The sequence below is a fragment of the Rattus norvegicus genome, chromosome 15, assembly GCF_021556685.1.
Source record: "Rattus norvegicus strain SHRSP/BbbUtx chromosome 15, alternate assembly SHRSP_T2T, whole genome shotgun sequence".
NCBI classification, from domain to species: Eukaryota; Metazoa; Chordata; class Mammalia; order Rodentia; family Muridae; genus Rattus; species Rattus norvegicus.
This window is the reverse complement of record NC_141548.1, coordinates 105,013,055-105,031,914: the sequence shown is the minus strand read 5'-3', so window position 1 is coordinate 105,031,914 and position 18,860 is coordinate 105,013,055. Positions and strand designations below refer to the sequence as shown.

At 44.6% G+C, this 18,860-nt stretch overlaps 1 protein-coding gene and 1 long non-coding RNA gene across 5 annotated transcripts in view; one reads left to right on the top strand and one right to left on the bottom strand.

Moving 5' to 3' along the window:
- Clybl (citramalyl-CoA lyase) overlaps window positions 1–18,860 on the bottom strand; it is a 223,492-nt gene that overhangs the window by 85,481 nt on the left and 119,151 nt on the right. For all 4 annotated transcript variants that reach the window (XM_087585907.1, XM_087585908.1, XM_087585909.1 and 1 more), the window contains 1 exon segment: window positions 9,380–9,566. In XM_087585907.1, coding sequence (XP_087442033.1) covers window positions 9,380–9,566 — 187 coding nt within the window.
- LOC102555437 (uncharacterized) lies at window positions 8,830–9,689 on the top strand. Its single transcript, XR_015639098.1, has 3 exons — window positions 8,830–8,927; window positions 9,214–9,350; window positions 9,475–9,689. It is a non-coding gene; the product is annotated as an uncharacterized LOC102555437 (long non-coding RNA).

The window sequence follows — 18,860 nt, the reverse complement described above, 5'->3', positions numbered from 1 at the left end:
TGTGGAAATTCCTGTTGTCCATTCCACAGAGTACTAGGCAAGTGAAATACACAGTCAGAAAGCCAACCAACAGAAAGAAAGCCAACCCACATGGATGCTCACAACCATCCATCACTCTAGCTCCAGAGGATCTGACAGCCTCATCCAACATCCCAGCACAGGACACATGCAAACAAACACTCATACACATAAATAAATACATCTTTTAAAACAAAACAAACAAACAACTCACTGAGAATCAAACACAAATAAAAAGACCACGTTCCTGTAGATCTGGATTTCTGCATCTTTGACTGTACCACCACCAGCCAGCAACCCTCCATCATGAAACCACATCTTTCTCATCTGTCACACTGCCCAGTTGAGATTTTTCTTACATTTAAATAATTAAATGTAGACACTAAATAATTTAAATAACTGTTTAAATCGCTACTTAGTGAAACAGCAGGCCTGGCACCATGACTCCAGTCCTCCGGGTCCTCTCAACAGTGTCATGATGAGTCGCCGGTCCCCAGAGCTCTGCTCAGTGGTACTTTGTATTGTGGTCCGTCAGGCAGTGGTGCAGACTTCCTTACGCATTGAAAGTTGAAGAGGAGTCGATGGAGAGAAGGTTTCTATCACCCGTGCTTTGGAAGGTGAGTGAGCCTGAGTTGGTAGAACTATTCCTGACACAAAGGGGCTACTTAGAACACAACTGGATTAGCAAAGCAGGCTTAGGGGAAGGTACTACACACTTATGAGCTTTTCTGTGGAAACCCCTGTTGTTTTCATGATAAACACACGCCATGGAGAACCAGGCAAGTGCAATACAGTCAGTCAACCAACAGAAACATGCAAATAAAAAGGGAGATAAAATGATGTGCCTATATTTTAATAATTCTGAGGAAGATGAGTTATAGTTCAGCTGGGCAAAACTGCAAAAAGATAATCAGAAATAAAACTTGAACTTAGACTTCATTTTAGAGATAAACTCACTTTAAAAAAACACGGAAAAACTCAGTTGAACAAGGAAGCACACACCTGTGATCACTGAGGTCAAGAGTTCAAGGTCATTTCCAAGTACATTGGGAATTTTGGACTAGCCTAGGCTACGTAAACCCCTGTTCAGGAATAAACTATTTATTTATTTATTTATTTGTTTATTTATTTATTTATTATATATAAGTACACTGTAGCTGACTTCAGACATACTGGAAGAAGGGATCAGATCTCATTACAGATGGTTGTGAGCCACCACGTGCTTGCTGGGATTTGAACTCAGGACCTCTGGAAGAGCAGTCAGTGTTCTTAACCGCTGAGCGATCTCTTCAGCCCCTAAACTATTTTTTTCCACCAAGAAGAATAACATTCAAATATGAAAAATGATTAAGAAATAACTTCAAAGCCAGGTCTGGTGGTACATGTCCTTTTATCTCAGAACTCAGGAGGCAGAGGCAGGCAGAGGCAGGCAGAGGCAGGCAGGGGCAGGCAGATCTCTTTGAGTTTGAGGCCAGCTTGGTCTACATAGTGAGTTCCAGGACAGCCAGGGCTACACAGAGAAACCCTGTCTCAGAAAAACAAAGAGGGATAACTGCAAGAAAGAAAAGAGACGGTCCCCAGCTCCAAAAAAAAAAAAAAAAAAAAAAAAAAAAGAAAAGAGAATAATTCATAGAAGAAATTTCGCACTTATTTAGATATTGAGATGAAGTGAAGTTACCAGGTGTGATAATTTGAATAGGAATTGTAGACTTATGTGTGTAAATGCTTGGCCAAATGCAGTGGCACTGTTAGGAGGTGTGGCCTTATTGGAGGAACTGTGTCACTGTGGAGGCAGGGCTTTGAGGTCTCCAATGCTCACGCTAAGTGTGGTACACAGTCTCTCCTTCTGCTATCTGTGGATCAAGACACAGAATCTCGGCTCCTCCAGCACCATGTCTGCCTTGCATGCCGCCGTGCTTCCCACCATGATGGTAATGAACTAAACCTCAATGAAACATTTTCCTTTTTAAGACTTGCCATGGTCATGGTGTCTTTTCACAGTAATGAAACCCTAAGACACCTAAAGAAGCAACAACTCTGGGACACTAAAAGAAGCCATAGTTGCAAACAAAGTTACTTGGGAGTTAACCTTCAAGAAACCACGGTGATGGTTTGGAGAGGTCTAACAGGGTCGGCCCCTAAACAAAGAACTAAGGAAACTAAGGAAGGCTCAGAGCAGGAAAAAAACTCTTCCCTCCCCATGGAATGAGTCTCCATTGGTCAATACCAAGTCACCCTGAAATCATATAGAAACAAGTGACAACAAATGACTTAGCCAGTGCATTTATATATTCATACTATATATTGTACATGCATGTGTAACTATAACAAAAAAGAGGCCATGAAGCTGGGAGGGAGGAGGGGTGGGAGGAATTGGTGGGAGAAAAGGGAAGGGGTGAGAAGGCTAGGCTGACTCCATGACAGGCTTCAAATTGGCAGTTCAAGAGATGAGGCCTAAATCTCAAGAACTGGGCAAGTCCAGGCCTCAGAAGCTGCCCTGCCCCATGGCCTGAGGCAAGGGCAATGGGTCAGCAGCAGTTTCTAGACTTCCACAGGAACAGCTTCCAGCCTCCATGACCCAGTAATGGTTCTGGAATGTCCCTAGAGATGGAGTAAGATAAGGGTCCCCTACCCTGGAATTCCCCTAATGTGCTTTAAATCAGGCCTTCATGCTCACTTGGTGGTCTCTATATCTTGGTAATGGGAGACCCCAGTGTGCTGGACTTGTGTTGAATAAAACACTCTTTGCATCTACATACTGTTTGTGTCCTGGGTATCATTCATCAGCGAATCATGGATCCTTACAGGGGGAAATGAAAAAAAAAAATATATATATATTATATATATTTTAAATGGGTAAAGTCAACTAAGATTACGAGAAGTGAAGGCGCTAGCTTTGCAGGATGGGGAAAGAGGTACATTTTGAGATATATACACAAGTGTGAGGTTGACTCCATCAGAAGGTCTAGAAAATCTAGGGCAGAGAGTATGGCTCTGCGGCAGAGTGCCTAACCGGTATGTGAAGCCCCATGACCGATTTCAAAAATAAATAAAAAGCATCCAGGAAATTCAGATCTTAGCTCTCCCACTGAATAGCAATGTGTCTTTGGACGGATTTGACAACTTTAAATGAGATTCTATATGAAAATAGTATATGACAATGAAATGCAAATTCAGATATATGGGTAATGTATGCAAATTATAACACAGGTGGTTATTACATGGAAAAGTCAGTAAACTGTTTCAGGCTGAGAAGATGAGTCAGCAGCTACGAGCTCACACTGTTTTAGCAGAGGAACTAAGTTCAGTTCCCAGTTCATCACAGAGCAGCTCACAACCCCGTGTGAGACCATTTCTAGGGCATCCAACACCTCTGAGGTCAGTAGGCACCCTGCTCTTGTGTACACATACCTCTCACATACATATACATAATTAAAAACAACAGAAGTAAATCCTTACAATTACTGGGCATGGTGGCACGTGCCTTTGGCCCTAGCATTTAGGGAGCAGAGGCAGGGGAATCTCTTGGGCTGGTCTACTTCCAGGACAGCCAGGGCTAATCAGGGAAACTCTATTTCACACAAACGAAAAACAAAAACAATTTACTTTATCCGGTATTGACATGGTTCATCAAGAACAACTCTCTGACCGGATATGGTAGTGTCCACCTTTAATACCAGCACTCAGGAAGCAGAAGCATATGGCTCTCTGTGATTTGGAGGCTGGCCTGGTCAAACAGTGAGTTCCAGGTCATGGAGGGTACAAAGTGAGTCTCCATCTCAAAACAAAGAAACACAAAGCAAGTGTTTGGCAAGCCATTTCTGGGACCCTCTTGCCCCACAAAGGAAGTTGTTCTCTATTTTCAAACCACACTTTCCTAACCTAGAAAGAAAGAAAGAAAGAAAGAAAGAAAGAAAGAAAGAAAGAAAGAAAGAAAAAGAGAGAGAGAGAGAGAGAGAGAGAGAGAGAGAGGGAGGGGGGGAGGGAGGGAGGGAGGAAGGAAGGAAGGAAGGAAGACAGACAGACATCAAAACACAAAACGGTTGGCTGGATTCTTGCCCTGCATACATGAAGCTGTAGATTTGATTCTAGCACTGCTAAATAAACAGAAACAAAAGCAAAACCCCAAGCCCATGTACCTGACTTCAGTTTTCGGGTGGTGGAAAAGTACTCAGTAAGGGTGGATGTTTAACTGGGTCGTTCAGGAACGCACCTTCATTCTGATGAAGGATCTGATGCAAATCTAATGGCTTCATGAAGAGATAACCACACCCCAGGATAAATCATGAGCATGACCTCAGATGCCTCGGTTTCCCAATTTGCAAAAGGAACATAACTGTGGTGACTCTGAGCTGTTGTGTAACTGACAGTGTCTGGTATCTTGTCAGCACCATTTAGATATCGTTAAACTGTAACAGGAATTCTCAATGGCGTCTTGCGTGGCACTTGGCGCCAACCCCTTAACAGTTACATAGCAAACTTGTTAGGTTTTCATATGGCGTGCTTGTCAAATGTTCAGATGATGTGAGTGACAGATGATAAAACCAAAATCCAAAGAGGCTTTGAGCCGATAACTCAAACCTATGAGACATAGCCGAAGAGAGGGAATTAAATCCTCTTCTACGGTTCGCTTTCCCAAGTCTGTGATAAAATAGCTTGACAGGCAATTATAGAAGGAAGCTGAAGGTGTTCTCTCCATCATAGTGGGAAACTCAAGCCATCAAGACCTTAAAATGGTGGGTCATGAGCCAACAGTCACAGAAGGGCAGTGGAGTGCACACAGAAGGATGGTATGGTGGTGCGCAACTTGCTTTCTCCCTGTTTATAAGATCCAGAACCCCAGTTAGTGACGCCCACAGTGGGTGAGTCTTCCAAGCTCAGTCAAGATGACCCCTCTACAGGCATGCATGCCCAGAGGCTGATTTCCAAGCTGTCCTAGATGTGTCTCCAGCCGACCACTCTAACCGTCATCACATCTAGAAAGAAATTTTAACAACAAAACTAATAATATCCAAATCCACCTTTTAGAATGATTGTGCTGGCTGACCAGAACTTTCTGTGGGTTTTTAAAGGGAACTCGAGTTGACTTTAACTCAGCATGTAGAAAAGTGTGTTTAGCAATTAATGCAGTATTCAACTAGAATGAGCAACTTGAGTATCCTAATACAGACACTGTGAAGGAGTGCTAGCCAGCTAGAGCGTGGCAAACATGGCTCTCCCTCATTCCCTGTGCCTTGCTAAAACAGCTAGATTCCATTCCTAAAGCTAGCTCCCCCAAGGTCTATTACATTATTTGGCCACTTCCTCCTCCTGAGGCTGACCACCAAGGTCCAGTCATTGATATACTGAAGCCAAGCAATCAAAAGCCCCCTTTAGCTCACCTAGTTAGCATACCCAAGTAAGGAGCTGGAGAAACGGTTCAATGGCTAAGAGCAACTATTAGGTTCTTCCTGAGTACACGGGTTCAATTCCCAGCACCCACATGGCAGCTCACAGCTGTCTGCAACTCCATGTCTGTAGACGATCTATTACCCAATGCACATAAAAATAAATCTTTAAAAAAAAAAAACCCAATTAAAATGAAACACATTCTAACTATTAAATTAAAATGAAACACATCCTAACTATACACAATTAAAATGAAACACATCCTAACAGTTTAAATGAAACACCTCATCCTGACTGGGGTTTTCTCCTTTTTCCTTTGTAAACCACCATTTTCCTATCTCCTCTCTATCCTACGGTAGTCTCCTTTGTCCCCCTCCCAGGACAAATACTCCTCCCATCTCTCCCTTGTTCCCTCCCACTTCTCCCTCTTCCTCTATCTCCTGTCTTTGTCCCTTATCTCCCTCTGTGATAAATAAATCCCCTTTGTGTTGAGAACATGGTCTTGGGGTGTCTGGAGCTGACTCCAAGGTTCCCTACACGCCCGTGTGGTGTCTCAGTCACCCACAAGCATGAGGACCTGGCTTCAAGCCAAGTATGGTGGCAGGTTTGTAGTCCCAGCACTGAGGAGGCAGAGACAGGTAGATCCCTGTGATTCCCTGGGCAGCCAGTCTCACCTAATCTACTAGCCAATGAATTGTACCGAAAAATAAGGTGGAGAGTACCAAAGGAAAGACATTCAAGGCTGACCTCTGGTATCCACACTTATGTGCACATATAGGGACATGCATGCAACTGGGCATGGTGGCACACTCACTTAATCCCAGCACTCCAGAGGCAGAGAGGCAGGTAGATCTCTGTGAGTTTGAGGCCAGCCTGGAATTCATAACAAGTTCCAGGACAGCCAGGGCTACTTGGTGAGATCCTGTTTCTAAGCCTCCTTCTCTTCCTTCTCCAACCAAAAAAGCACACATGCATACTGCATGATGATATGCTGGAAGAAGGCAGTTGTAGCTTGCTTGTCCCAGGCTTCTAACAAGTAGCTAGACTGCTGATATCCGGCGAGAGACTGGCAGAGTATGCAGACCCAGGAATGAGGAAAGGAGGCAGGGAGGAGGCACATTTTCAAGAAAGGGACAGAAAAGATCCTCAGGTAGGTCTCAGAGGACAGCCCCAAGACATAATAGAGTTAGAACTTTGTCCAGGCCTCTGGGGACTCTTCATGGCACAGCAGGGAAATAAACACCCTTTAATCTCAGTTGCTACAGGCTTTATCTAACCCATTTCCTGTAAGAAATCAAGCGACTTGCAGGCCCTTTATCAACTTTTCTCCAGGAATAATCTCCATCCCTGACAAAAGAAGATATTGTCATCCCCATGGTAGAGATAAGAAATCGAGGCCTAGGGGCTGAGGATTTAGCTCAGTGGTAGAGCGCTTACCTAGGAAGCGCAAGGCCCTGGGTTCGGTCCCCAGCTCCAAAAAAAAAAAAAAAAAAGAAATCGAGGCCAAGAAGTAAGGTGGATTGCCTGAGGTTACACAGGACTGGAATTACAACCTGGTATCTAATCTTGGAGCACACTACATGAGTTTGAGGACGGGTACACTGGGATCGCATTATAGTCTTTAAAAGAAAAGTCTGTTTATGTTTAATGTCCAGGAGAAAGAGATTAATTGTATTAATTATATACCAAAGTTGTTCTCGCTAATCTTTTCCCAAATACTTGGGAGGTCTGGATTTTATCAGTAGGAAGATATGGGACATTAACACACACACACACACACACACACACACACACACACACACACTGTCTCTCTCTCTCTCTCTCTCTCTCTCTCTCTCTCTTATTTAAGGCAAATATTTGTTTGCTAGACTCTCCAAGGAAAGTAATTAATCTGGAAAACTGTACAGCTCAGACAGACTCCTTCAGATCACCGGAGTAAGAAGCTACCCAGAGAGCAGAAATCCAGATGGCCTAGGGATCTGATGGGTAAACAAAGGTTGGGGAAAGCATGTTTTTAACCAAGGCATTTGCGTGCATACATAAATTATTATTATACATATTTACATATTTTACCTAATTATCAAACAAATGTGTGTTCATTACTTAAAAGCTTGAAAACAAACTGGGTGGTGGTGGCAAACACCTTTAATTCCTGCGTGGGGAGACAGAGGAAGGTAGATCTATGAATTTGAGGCCAGCCTGGTCTACAGAGTGAGTTCCAGGACAGCTGGAGATACACAGAGAAACCAGATTGTGAAAGCAAAACAAAACAAAACAAGATAAATACATAAGGTTAAACAAATGGGAGGCTGAAGAGATAGCCCAGCAGTTAAGGGCTTCTCTTCCAGGGGCCTTGGGTTTGGTTCCCAGCATTTATAAGGTGGGTAATGGCCACCTCTAACTCCAGTTCTGGGGGGGAATCTGTTGCCCTCTTCTGGTCTCTGCAGGTACTGCATGCACAGGGTGCACAACAGAGCATGCAGACAAAACACACAAAAGATCAAAATAAACTTTAAAAATAAAGTTAATCAGAACAGAAACCAAGGGGTTGGGGATTTAGCTCAGTGGTAGAGCGCTTGCCTAGGAAGCACAAGGCCCTGGGTTCGGTCCCCAGCTCCGAAAAAAAAAGAACCAAAAAAAAAAAAAAAAACAGAAACCAAAGTGCCAACTGTTCATCCACCAGATAAGAATCCGCTGTGCCTGGCCTGGTGATGTGACTCTGTCATCCCTGAGGAATGGCAGAAGAGTGGACATTATTGGGAGGCAGGAGGGTTGAAAGGTTGAGGCTGGCTTAGATATACAGTTAGATCCGGTCTTACAAGTTTTTAAATTTAAAACAATTTTGTTTTAACGATCAAGGATCAGGAACATCCCATCTACCTGTTCACAAACTAGTCAGGCCACAAGGCCAGAAGTCACAAGCAGCCCTGAGTTCTGCACACATCTCTTTAAGAAGGGAAATAATGACTCATGCATGGAAAAGCGCCTCATGTGTTCTTGGCATCAGTCTCAGGCAATCTTGGACCAAAATTCAATCTAACTGGTGGTATTAAGAAAAAATAAAATCCTAAACCAACCAGTGTTGGCGCACATCTTTAATCCCAGCATTTGAGAAGCAGAGGCAGGTAGATAGATCTCTGGGTTCAAGGCCAGCCTGATCTACAGTTGGGCTACACAGAGAAACATCTCTAAAAAAAACTGAAGAAGAAAAAGCAGGGAGGAGGAGGAAGAGGAAGAGGAAGAAGAGGGGGAGGAGGAGGAGAGAAATTCCTTTGCTGTATTTCAGGTGGCTTGGAAATCTTTTACCATGATAAGGAGTAAGTCAGCAAATTCTAACTGGAGCCCCACCCACATCATGGCCCACTCATGCGCAGCAGGCGCTTCCGCATTCACTAACACCCCCCTCCCCCCCAGGTATCTGCCTGACTCCCAGAGACAAAGACAGAGCATGTGACCAGGGCAGCCAATCCGCTGGCGCCAGGGGCGTGGGACAAACCGTTGGGGACCAAGGGGAGGCAGAGGTTATAGGCACCCACCTTCATTTCTTTAAATAAGTCTGCTTCTCCTTCTGCTACGCACCTGGCTCCCAGGGATCCGTCTCTTTGATTCCTGCGCCTTCTCACCCCCTAGCCCCAAAGATCGCCAGGGGCGGGGATGGGGGTGGGGGCGAGGGTTAGGGCAACAATTTGCTCAAGCTAACCAATACCACAGAGCAAAACTGATTACATATTTATATACACACCAATCATAGCTATTGACTATAGTGGTTCTAAGATACATTTTTGACGGATTCATCCCTTCTTTCAGAAAAGACATGTAATAGCGAGAGCTAGAACCAATGTTTTTGGCTGAAGTTAAAAAACGCTATCTGTAATGTCTGAGGACGACAGACAGACGGAAGGCTAAGGACAACAGACAGTTCCAAGCGGTGGATGCTAGCTCAGGTTCGCTCCGTCTGAAAACCATGCCATACCTTTTTGTTTTCCGCGACACCGTCCTCGCAGTCCAGCACGGCACAATCTACTTTCAAAGATGGGATCTTCCTTATTTTCTTTTCGTCATTCCCAGGCACATAGAGCACTGCCCTCCGAGGGACATACTTGTGATTGGACAAGGAGCTGTACCCAGGCCTGCAGACACTGGCCACGAGGGATGCCTTTCTGCAAGGGAAGTGACTAGGATTAGTCCAAAATGGAATTCTGTATTTATAAATTTGTGACCAAACTCTGCTCTTAGCTATTCAGTCCTTTTGGCTTTTTAAAAGTTTTTTTAAAATGTTTAAATTATGTGTATGTGGTGAATGGAAGGGTACACGTGTAGTCTTTGGGGTTCCTTGAAGCTGAAGCTACAGGTGGTTGTACACCACCATGGTTGACGCCTTCTGCACTCAGGAGCTGAGCCATCTCTCTCACTCTATGTTGGCCTTTTTGGTTGTAACACGGTGTCTCACCATATAGCCCACATTGTACTGGAACTCACAACACAGACCAGGTTGGCTTTGAACTCACAGAGATCTGCCTGCCTCTGCCTCCAAAGTACTGAGATGAAAGGCGTGGGCTACTACAGCCACCTTTTTTTTTTTTTTTTTTTTCCCGAGCTGAGGACCGAACCCAGGGCCTTCTGCTTGCTAGGCAAGCGCTCTACTACTGAGCTAAATCCCCAATGCCTACAGCCACCTATTTCTTGGCTTTTTGAGACGGCTCCTGCTGCTACATACACATCCTCGTGATCACAAACTAAGGGCAAACCCTGGGGAATCCGAGCCACATACTTACTGCATATTTCTATTCAAATACTCAGTTTCCAATATCTTAGTCATACAAAGAAATAGGAAAATATGGCTTTGTACAAGAACAGCAGCAAATCAGTAAGAACCACCTGGGAAAATGCCTGGTGGACATTCCAGAATATGAGGATGTTGGGGTTTTTTTTTTGCTGTAGTTGGGTTTTGTTTTTGTTTTTCTCGTTTTCTTTCTCCTTGACAGGGACTTGTTCTAGAGCACTACTGACCCCGGAACTCAAGCATTTCCTGCTTCCTGCTTCCATCCCAGTGCTGAACTACACATGCTGTTGTAGCAATAGCCATAGCCCCTTTGCTCCAGCAGTGACCAAAACACAGATCCCTGATATTTGAAGAACATGGTCTTGCTTTGGTCTACCCTGTGACCATCAGGAAACGTGCAGATCATTGCAAACATATGCACAGTGAAGACGGAACTGAGAAATGGGTACGGCGAACTCAAACTGACACAAAGTAACTACATCTGTCATCTAAGGGGTCCATGAGAAGTCTTCAGTAGATTCCAGAATTTCTGGGTTCAGCATAGTGACTCGTGCCTATAATCCCAGTATTCTGGAGGCTGAAGCAGCAGTTACAATGCAGCTCAGTGGCTTGAGTGCTTATATAGTATGGACAAAGCTCTAGGTTGATTCCCAACAATGGCTCAAGGAGATGTGGTAGTTTACAACTACGACCCTACCACCTAGGACGTTTGGCAGGGGTATCAGTTCAAGATCAACTATGGCTACATAGGAGGCCAGCCTGGTCTAGAGACTGAGGAAGAGGGTTGAGGGTTGAGGGGTGTAGAAGTGAAGAGGAAGTGACAACAGTGGGTAGCCAAGACTGGTGGATCTTGAGTTTGAGTCTAGCCTGGGGCACATAATGAGACCTGGATCAAAAAAACACCCCAAACAGAAACAAAAACAATAACAAATTAGATTCCAGAGTTCCAAAGTGTTTGAACCTGTAAGACCTCACCAATGCATCCCTGTAATTCCAGTGTTGGTGGGGCAGACACTGGGGATTTGCTGGCCTGCCAGTCTAACTAAACAGTACGCTCCAGGTTAAGTGAGAGCACCAGAGGAGACACCAGACTTTGACCTCGGCTCCACCCAGACCCCCTTGCCCAAGGTCCACCTCTCAGAATTAGGGTAGCAGTGTGATTTTCAACAGGACTGTGAAGGAGGAGGTAAAGAAAGGGAAGGAAAGTGGGAAGTGGTGGCAGGGTTAAAACTTGTGGCCAAAAGATGGATAAATTCTGGAGATTATGCTGGCAATATGCCATGTCCTTCAGATTTATTACAAGAATAGATTTTAATAGTTCTGATCAAATATGCATTAACAATGAGAGGTGATAGATGTGTCAGCTATTGGGTGAGTAATTTCAGAATATATATCAGAACATCAAAACACTTTCAATACAGTCTTATAAATTTTACTTTAATAAAGCTAAAATATTTACAAATATTTAATGTTAAATGAGGAAAAGTTTCCATTGACATCTTAATTATAAGTCCTTTGCATATATATATATATATGTATGTATGTATATGTATAGGGTAGGCCTATGCATACACGGGTAGAGTCAAAAGAAAACTTGGGAGTAAGTCCTCTCCTTCTCTGTTTATGTAGTTCTGGGGATCGAACTCTGGTTGCCAAGTTTGGACAGCAAGCCCCTTTACCCACTGGAGCCATCTCTCTGGCCTCCTGTTTTGTATATTAAGTGGAAGATATAACATTACAAACGCAGTAGTAGCCTAACTTAGTGACGTATCCAATGAGAAAGAACTGGAAAGTACTGTCTTGAGATTTGATTGGGGATGGCTCTGAAGTATACACTTGGGAGTTAAGACTTCTCCTTCCGCACAATTCCCTTAATTTAATTTTAAATTATTATCAGAAATAATATCACTCCCCTTTCTTATTTTTTTTCCCTTTCTTATTTCTTTTATAATTGGCTGAAAAAAAAAAAAAAACTACCAAAAGCATTTCAGAACAGCAGTACCATGCAGTGGAAAATATACAGTCAAATGACTTGAAATTGCTGGAATTTGACTGCCTTTAACCTATAAAATGCACTTGGATCTACTTTGATCTAGTATTCTGTCTGACAGAAGGTGAGAAGAGAACTGATATAGGAACAAAAAGCCTTAGCCGGGTCCTGGAAACACTGTAGAGGTCAGCCACACTGTGGCCCTTACCAAGTACCTTGTCTAGGTCACTTCTACATGAAAAGACCCCAGGCTGTGGGATATTAGCATAGTAAAGAGGTGTCCCCACAGCAACATGTCCTACACAGAAGGTCCAGAGAAGGATCTCCCAACAGAATTGGCTGTGAGAGGCCACTGCGCTGGCTGGGTCTGTGTGTCAACTTGACACGAGCTGGAGTTATCACAGAGAAAGGAGCTTCCCTTGAGGAAATGCCTCTATGAGATCCAGCTGTAAGGCATTTCTTGAATTATTGATCAAGAAGGGAGGGCCCAGCCCATTGTGCATGGTGCCATCCCTGGGCTGCCAGACCTGGGTTCTATAAGAAAGCAAGCTGAGCAAGCCAGGGGAAGCAAGCCAGTGAGCAGCACTCCTCCATGGCCTCAGCTCCTGCCTCCAAGATCCTGTCTTGTGTGAGTTCCTATCCTGACTCCCCTCCCCCCAACTTGCTTCTTAGCCATGATGTTTTGTGCAGGAATAGAAACCCCAACTAAGACAGCCATGAAGGCTCAAGGTAGGATAACAGTGAGGGACAGACAGAATAAAAAGAAGGACTATATCAAGAGACCTTGTTCAAGTTTCATTGTGGACTCTGAGGTCTCTAAGGGACCTCTGGGCACAGGGTTCCCTGCTGCACAAAAGGATGGAGCCGTCTCCAAGTCTCTCTTCTCTTTGGCTACTAGTCCTCTTCCTTCCCTGATCCCTGACTGTGACAAGATCAAACTTATTTTATCTCACACACTGGGAGTTATTGTCTCATCACAGTCTGGAAATATATCCAAACTATGTGCAAAGCATGAGTTGGAAAAAACAAAACAAAACAAAACAAAAAAAAAAAAAAAAAAACAAAACGTGGCAGTCTTCCAGGGAGTTATCTCTACTGAGTGACCCTTTTTAGAGGACACATTTCAGAGGGAGGCACCTCCTGGCCTGATTTTCATCTACTTTCTTTCCTCCTCTCACCTAGTTACCTACTTCCGTATCTAGGTCCCAGGAGTAGGAGTGCTCTCAACCTAAGATTCCACATACCACTACCTGGGAACTTTTAAAGGTTCATCAGATTTGACTAGGGACGGTGGCACATCTGTTAACACAGCATGAGGTTCAGCAGTTCGAGGTCATTCTCAGACAATCTGGGTTACATGAAACCAGGTTGTCTTAAGACAATAGCAACACATACAAAAATCGCGATATTCAGGGGCTGAGTAAGACCTAGCATACCTTCAATCCCAGCCCTTGGGAGGGCAGGCTGAACTTGGTGAGTCCCAAAGTAGCCTGGTCTACAGATGGGAGTTCCAGAATAGCCAGAGACCCTGTCTTGAAAAGCCAAAACCAAAACAAACAAGCAAAACCACCATAACACCTGGTCAAACAAATCTTTTGAAGAACTCTCACTCTGCTTCATACGATCTCATTCTGGAATTCTTTTGGAGGCAAAGTCAAGGGTCTGCCCTTTTTTGAGTGGAGTTCCCAGTTATTGATGAGTGATATTCTCAGTTGTCTGTCCCCTGCTCCTTTGGCACTGTTGTGACCTCTGTGGTACAAGGTGACACGAGGGCTTCAGGCCTTCCCCAAGGTCCCTTCATGGTTCTAATGTGCAGTTAAGTGTGCAGGCAAGGGTGCTAGGTCTTCCCTCTGGTTAGTAGCTCCCCTGATACAAAAGCTTCTGTTAACCAATTCCATTGAGCCACATATAAAGGCACATGCCTATAATCCCAGCTCTTGATCAGCTGAAGCCAGTTCAAGGCCAGCCTATGCTATGTAGTAGGTTATAGGCAAAACAGAGCAGTATAACAAGACACTGTCTCAAAAAGATAAAAAATTTAATACTTGGGTGTAGGGAAGCATGGGGAGATAGCACAGCCTGTAGACTTCTTGTCTCTCAATCACAAAAAGCTGAGTTCAGCCTCCGTAACCCATGTCAAAATGTCAGGCATGGAGGCATCCCAATGCTGGGGAAGTAGGGACAGAAGGATCTGTGGGAATCACTGGCCATCCAGTGGAGAGTACTTGGTGAGCTCCAGGCTAATGACAGATGCTGTCTCGAGTGAGATGAACCGTCTTCCTAAAGAAAACGCCAAAAGCTGTCTTCTAGCCTCTATGCTTATGACACACATGCACTCACATACATGCAAGTCACATACTACACGGAACACATTAAAAAAAAAAAAAACCAAGGCTGGCCATGTAGCCCATGGGTAGAGCACTTGCTTAAAGTGTGCAAGACGCTACTACTTCGATTCCTAGCACTGGGGAAAACAAGATTGCTGAGTTCTGACCTGGTCTGGCACCGGACACAGGTACTGAAGAATCTGTGTGTTAAGTGAAAATAAGAGCCCATTACTGCATGCTTCCTTCTCTCAAAATGACAGCCAAAGCCACTTATTAATTTCCACTTCGCTTAAGCTATTAATAATCAGGTGTCTACGCCAGCATCTATGATTAGGCTCCACTTATGTTCTCGCTTTGCTAAGTTCCCCAGTGCCCCAGAGATTCCTTCCCTACTTTGAAAAACTGTTTCGGTTACTATGGCAACAGCGCACAGAGCAGGGTGAGTTCCATGAACTATTTGTCTTCCTACAGGCAGACTAGTCAGGCCCTTCGTGAAATTTGAACAAGCTGTGGATGGGTGTATGGCTGGTTTGAAAGAGCTAAGAAAGTATTTCCAATGCAAACACCCCTTGAACCAATGAGCATCGTCATGAGTCCATTAGGGCCAAAAGGAGGAAGAGTCTTGTGTCCACAGCAGACACACGCAGTATGTGGCTTTAAGTTCCACATGGGTTCACTTCTAATGCATGACCTCTGGGCTTCCTTGGCAGGGAAACCCCTAGGAAAGAAGTCTTTGTAGAGTGAAGGGCAGATATAACTACCAGGCACAGCATCCTTCTTTACCTGAGGCATGGTCTCACTATGTAGCCCAGGCTAACCACGGAGTCATATGGCTTCTTCTGTGTGCTGAAGTTACAGGTATGCATTCCCACACCTGGCTTTGGTAGCAGTGGGGCAGTGCCTTGAAGTGACCCTGATGCCAGGATCTCTGCTTACACAAAATGAGAAAGGCAACAAACACCAGATCCAAAGTTGTACTCTTTACACACAAGAAGTCAGACACAAAGGGATAATAAGGCATGGTCTGCATCCAGGAAGTCCCTAGAGAAGACAGGTCCATAGAGACAGATGGGGGCAGCTCAGGTCTTCAATCCCAGCTCTCTAGATACTTAGGCAGGAGGATTATCAGTTCAAGGCCAGGCTAGGCTACATACTGAAACCATCTCACCACATAAACACATACATACACCACACACACACACACACACACACACACAAACAACACATATACACAGACACACCACACACAGAGAGACACACCCACCCACTATACACACACACACACACACACACATACACAGACATACACACAGACACACACAGACACCAAACATACAGAGACACATACAGAGACACACTCACACAGAAAGACACACACCACACACACACACACACACACACACACACACAGAAACACAGGCATACACACAGACACCAAACATACACAGACACACACAGAGACACACCCAGAGAGAGAGAGACACACACACACACACCACACACACATGTTACTGAACTTCAGGATCAGGCATGCAGACAGTAAGCACAGTCTGCCATAAGCCAGCCCTTCTTATTAAGGACTATGGCTGCACAAACACCATTCAGAAGCACCTCACTATCACCCAGTGAATCTACCATGTGTGGCCACCGAGTTCCAACTGTCCAGGTGACAATGTGGATTGGAAAGCGTGTCGAGTTGGAGGAACAGGGAAAGCCCCACACGACTGCACTGGTTGTGAAAGGATCTCACTTGGAGATGCAGGCTTGCATCCTGTCTCTATATTAGAGTGGCTCAAGCTCAGGGCACTGATATCCCTGCTGGGGGCAAAGAGGGACATTTGCCCCAAAACAAGGCAAACCAGCCCAGTGTAACAAGGCTAATGAAGTGAAGGATACTTGAGAGTAGAGGAGGAAGAGGAGAGAGAGAAAGAATGAAGAAGAGTAAAGATGAGGGTGGAGGGGATGTACACTGGGCTGATGAGAAAGCACAAGTTAGGATGGGAAAAGGAGAAGTGGGGGTAGAAAGATGAGTGTGCATGCGTGTGTGCACGCATGTCTGTGTCTATGTATGTCTGTGTGTATCTATGTGTGTGTGTGTCCATGTGTATGTCTCTATGTCTGTGTATGTCTGTGTGTATCTATGTGTGTGTGTGTCCATGTGTATGTCTCTATGTCTGTGTATGTCTGTGTGTATTTATGTGTGTGTCCCTGTGTGTGTATGCGTGTCTGTGTCTGTGTGTGTATCTCTGTGTCTGTGTATCTCTGTGACTGTGTGTATATCTCTGTGTCTCTGTGTATGTCTGTGTGTGTGTATGTCTGTGTGTGTGTATCTCTGTGTCTATGTGTCTATCTCTGTGTCTGTGTATCTCTGTATATGTCTGTGACTGAGTGTCCCTGTGTGCATGTACATGCATGTCTGTATCTGTGTATCTCTATATCTGTGTGTATCTGTGTGCCTGTGTATGTATGTCCCTGTGTATGTGTGTGCATGTCTGTATCTGTGTGTGTGCCCATGTGTATGTCTCTATGTCTATGTATGTCTGTACTTATGTGTGTGTATGCATGCGTGTGCGTGTGTGTGTCCATGTGTATGTCTCTATGTCTGTGTATGTCTGTATGTATTTATGTGTGTGTGAGTGTACACATGTGTGTGTACGTGTGTGTGTGTCCATGTGTATGTTGTCTCTATGTTTGTGTATGTCTGTCTTTATGTGTGTGTCCCTGTGTGTGTATGCGTGTCTGTGTCTGTGTGTGTATCTCTGTGTCTGTGTGTGTATCTCTGTGTCTCTATGTATGTCTGTATGTGTGTATCTCTGTGTCTGTGTGTCTATCTCTGTGTCTCTGTGTGTATTTCTGTGTGTGTCTGTGACTGCATGTGTGTCCCTGTGTGCATGTGTGTATGTACATGCATGACTGTATCTGTGTGTGTATCTCTATGTCTGTGTGTATCTGTCTGTGTGTGAGTGTGTGTTCATGTCTGTGTACCTGTGTATGTATGTCCCTATGTGTGTGTCTATCTGTCTGTGTGTCTGTGTGTATGTCCTTGTTTGTATGTGTATGTCTATCTGTCTATGTGTCTATCTATGTCTGAGTGTCTTTGTCTGTGTTTATATGTGTATGCATCCATGTACGCATGCATATGTGTGCAAATAAGTGTGTACGAGTGAGTGCATGTGTGTGTGTGCGCTTTCATGTGTGTGTATGTTGGATACTGAGAGAGCATGTGCCTATTCGAGGTTATTCTTTTTTTTTTTTTTTCAGAGCTGAGGACTGAATCCAGGGTCTTGCGCTTGCTAGGCAAGCGCTCTAACCACTGAGCCAAATCCCCAACCCCTCGAGGTTATTCTTAATCTTACACTTTCTTGATCTTCGTGAGAGAAGCAGAAGTTCTGTGGGAAACTGAGGGGTTTGGTTATTTCCCTGGTGCAACACGAGGTTGAGAGAGAAACCTCCTAGTGTCTATCTTAAATCCCAGCACTTGGGGGTCAGTGGCAGACAGGTCTCTGTGAGTTTGAGACCAGCCTGGTCTACATGGAGAGTTCCACCCAACTAGGGTTACATAGTGAGATTCTGTCTCAATAAAATAGGAAGGGGAGCCTCATGTCTTCACCAGCCACAGGAAGAACACAATGCAGTTAGAGCTTGTTTTTTTCCCGGGGCTCCTAGAAACACAAAGGGCTCAAAAGGAGTCCCCCAAACCCCCTGATGCTCCTCCTTCTGCCTCTCCAAGCTGAGATTGACAGCAGCTCCTCCATGAGCAGCAGCAGGATGCTACTCCTCAATGGTTCACTGTTAATGCCCTAGAGTGTGGTCCATGGGGGTTTCCCTGGACACTGTCTGAGAGACTAAATGATAACACATTGCAGGGAACTGAGGCACAGCACATCAGTCACGTCAAAGTGTCTGGCCAATTATCATGAAAAACCTAAAGGACTTGCCAACCGGGCTTCCCTTTGTCTCAGTAGAGACTATTCACAGTTTCGGACACTGGAACTCTGTGCATCACCAAAAAAGAGGAAGATTTCTACAAGTCACCCAAGACAACCATTCAGAACAGATCTACTCAGTTCAGTGTTCGAATTACCAAGATCTCACTCTAAAACCGGGTACAGAAAAGACAATATTTAGTAATAAATATATCAAAAACAGCCCAGTGGAGAGTATCAGATATAATGTTCCCATAGCAACATCAAAGCTATCCACTAACCAGGTTTGGTAGGCACACCTGTAGCTCCACAGGCTGAGGCAGGGGAATGACTTGAGCCTGGAGTCTGAGAGCTCAAGGGCATCTGGGCAATGCAGTAAGATTCTTTCAAAAACACAGATTGTAACACAGATTTTTGCTGCCAAGCCT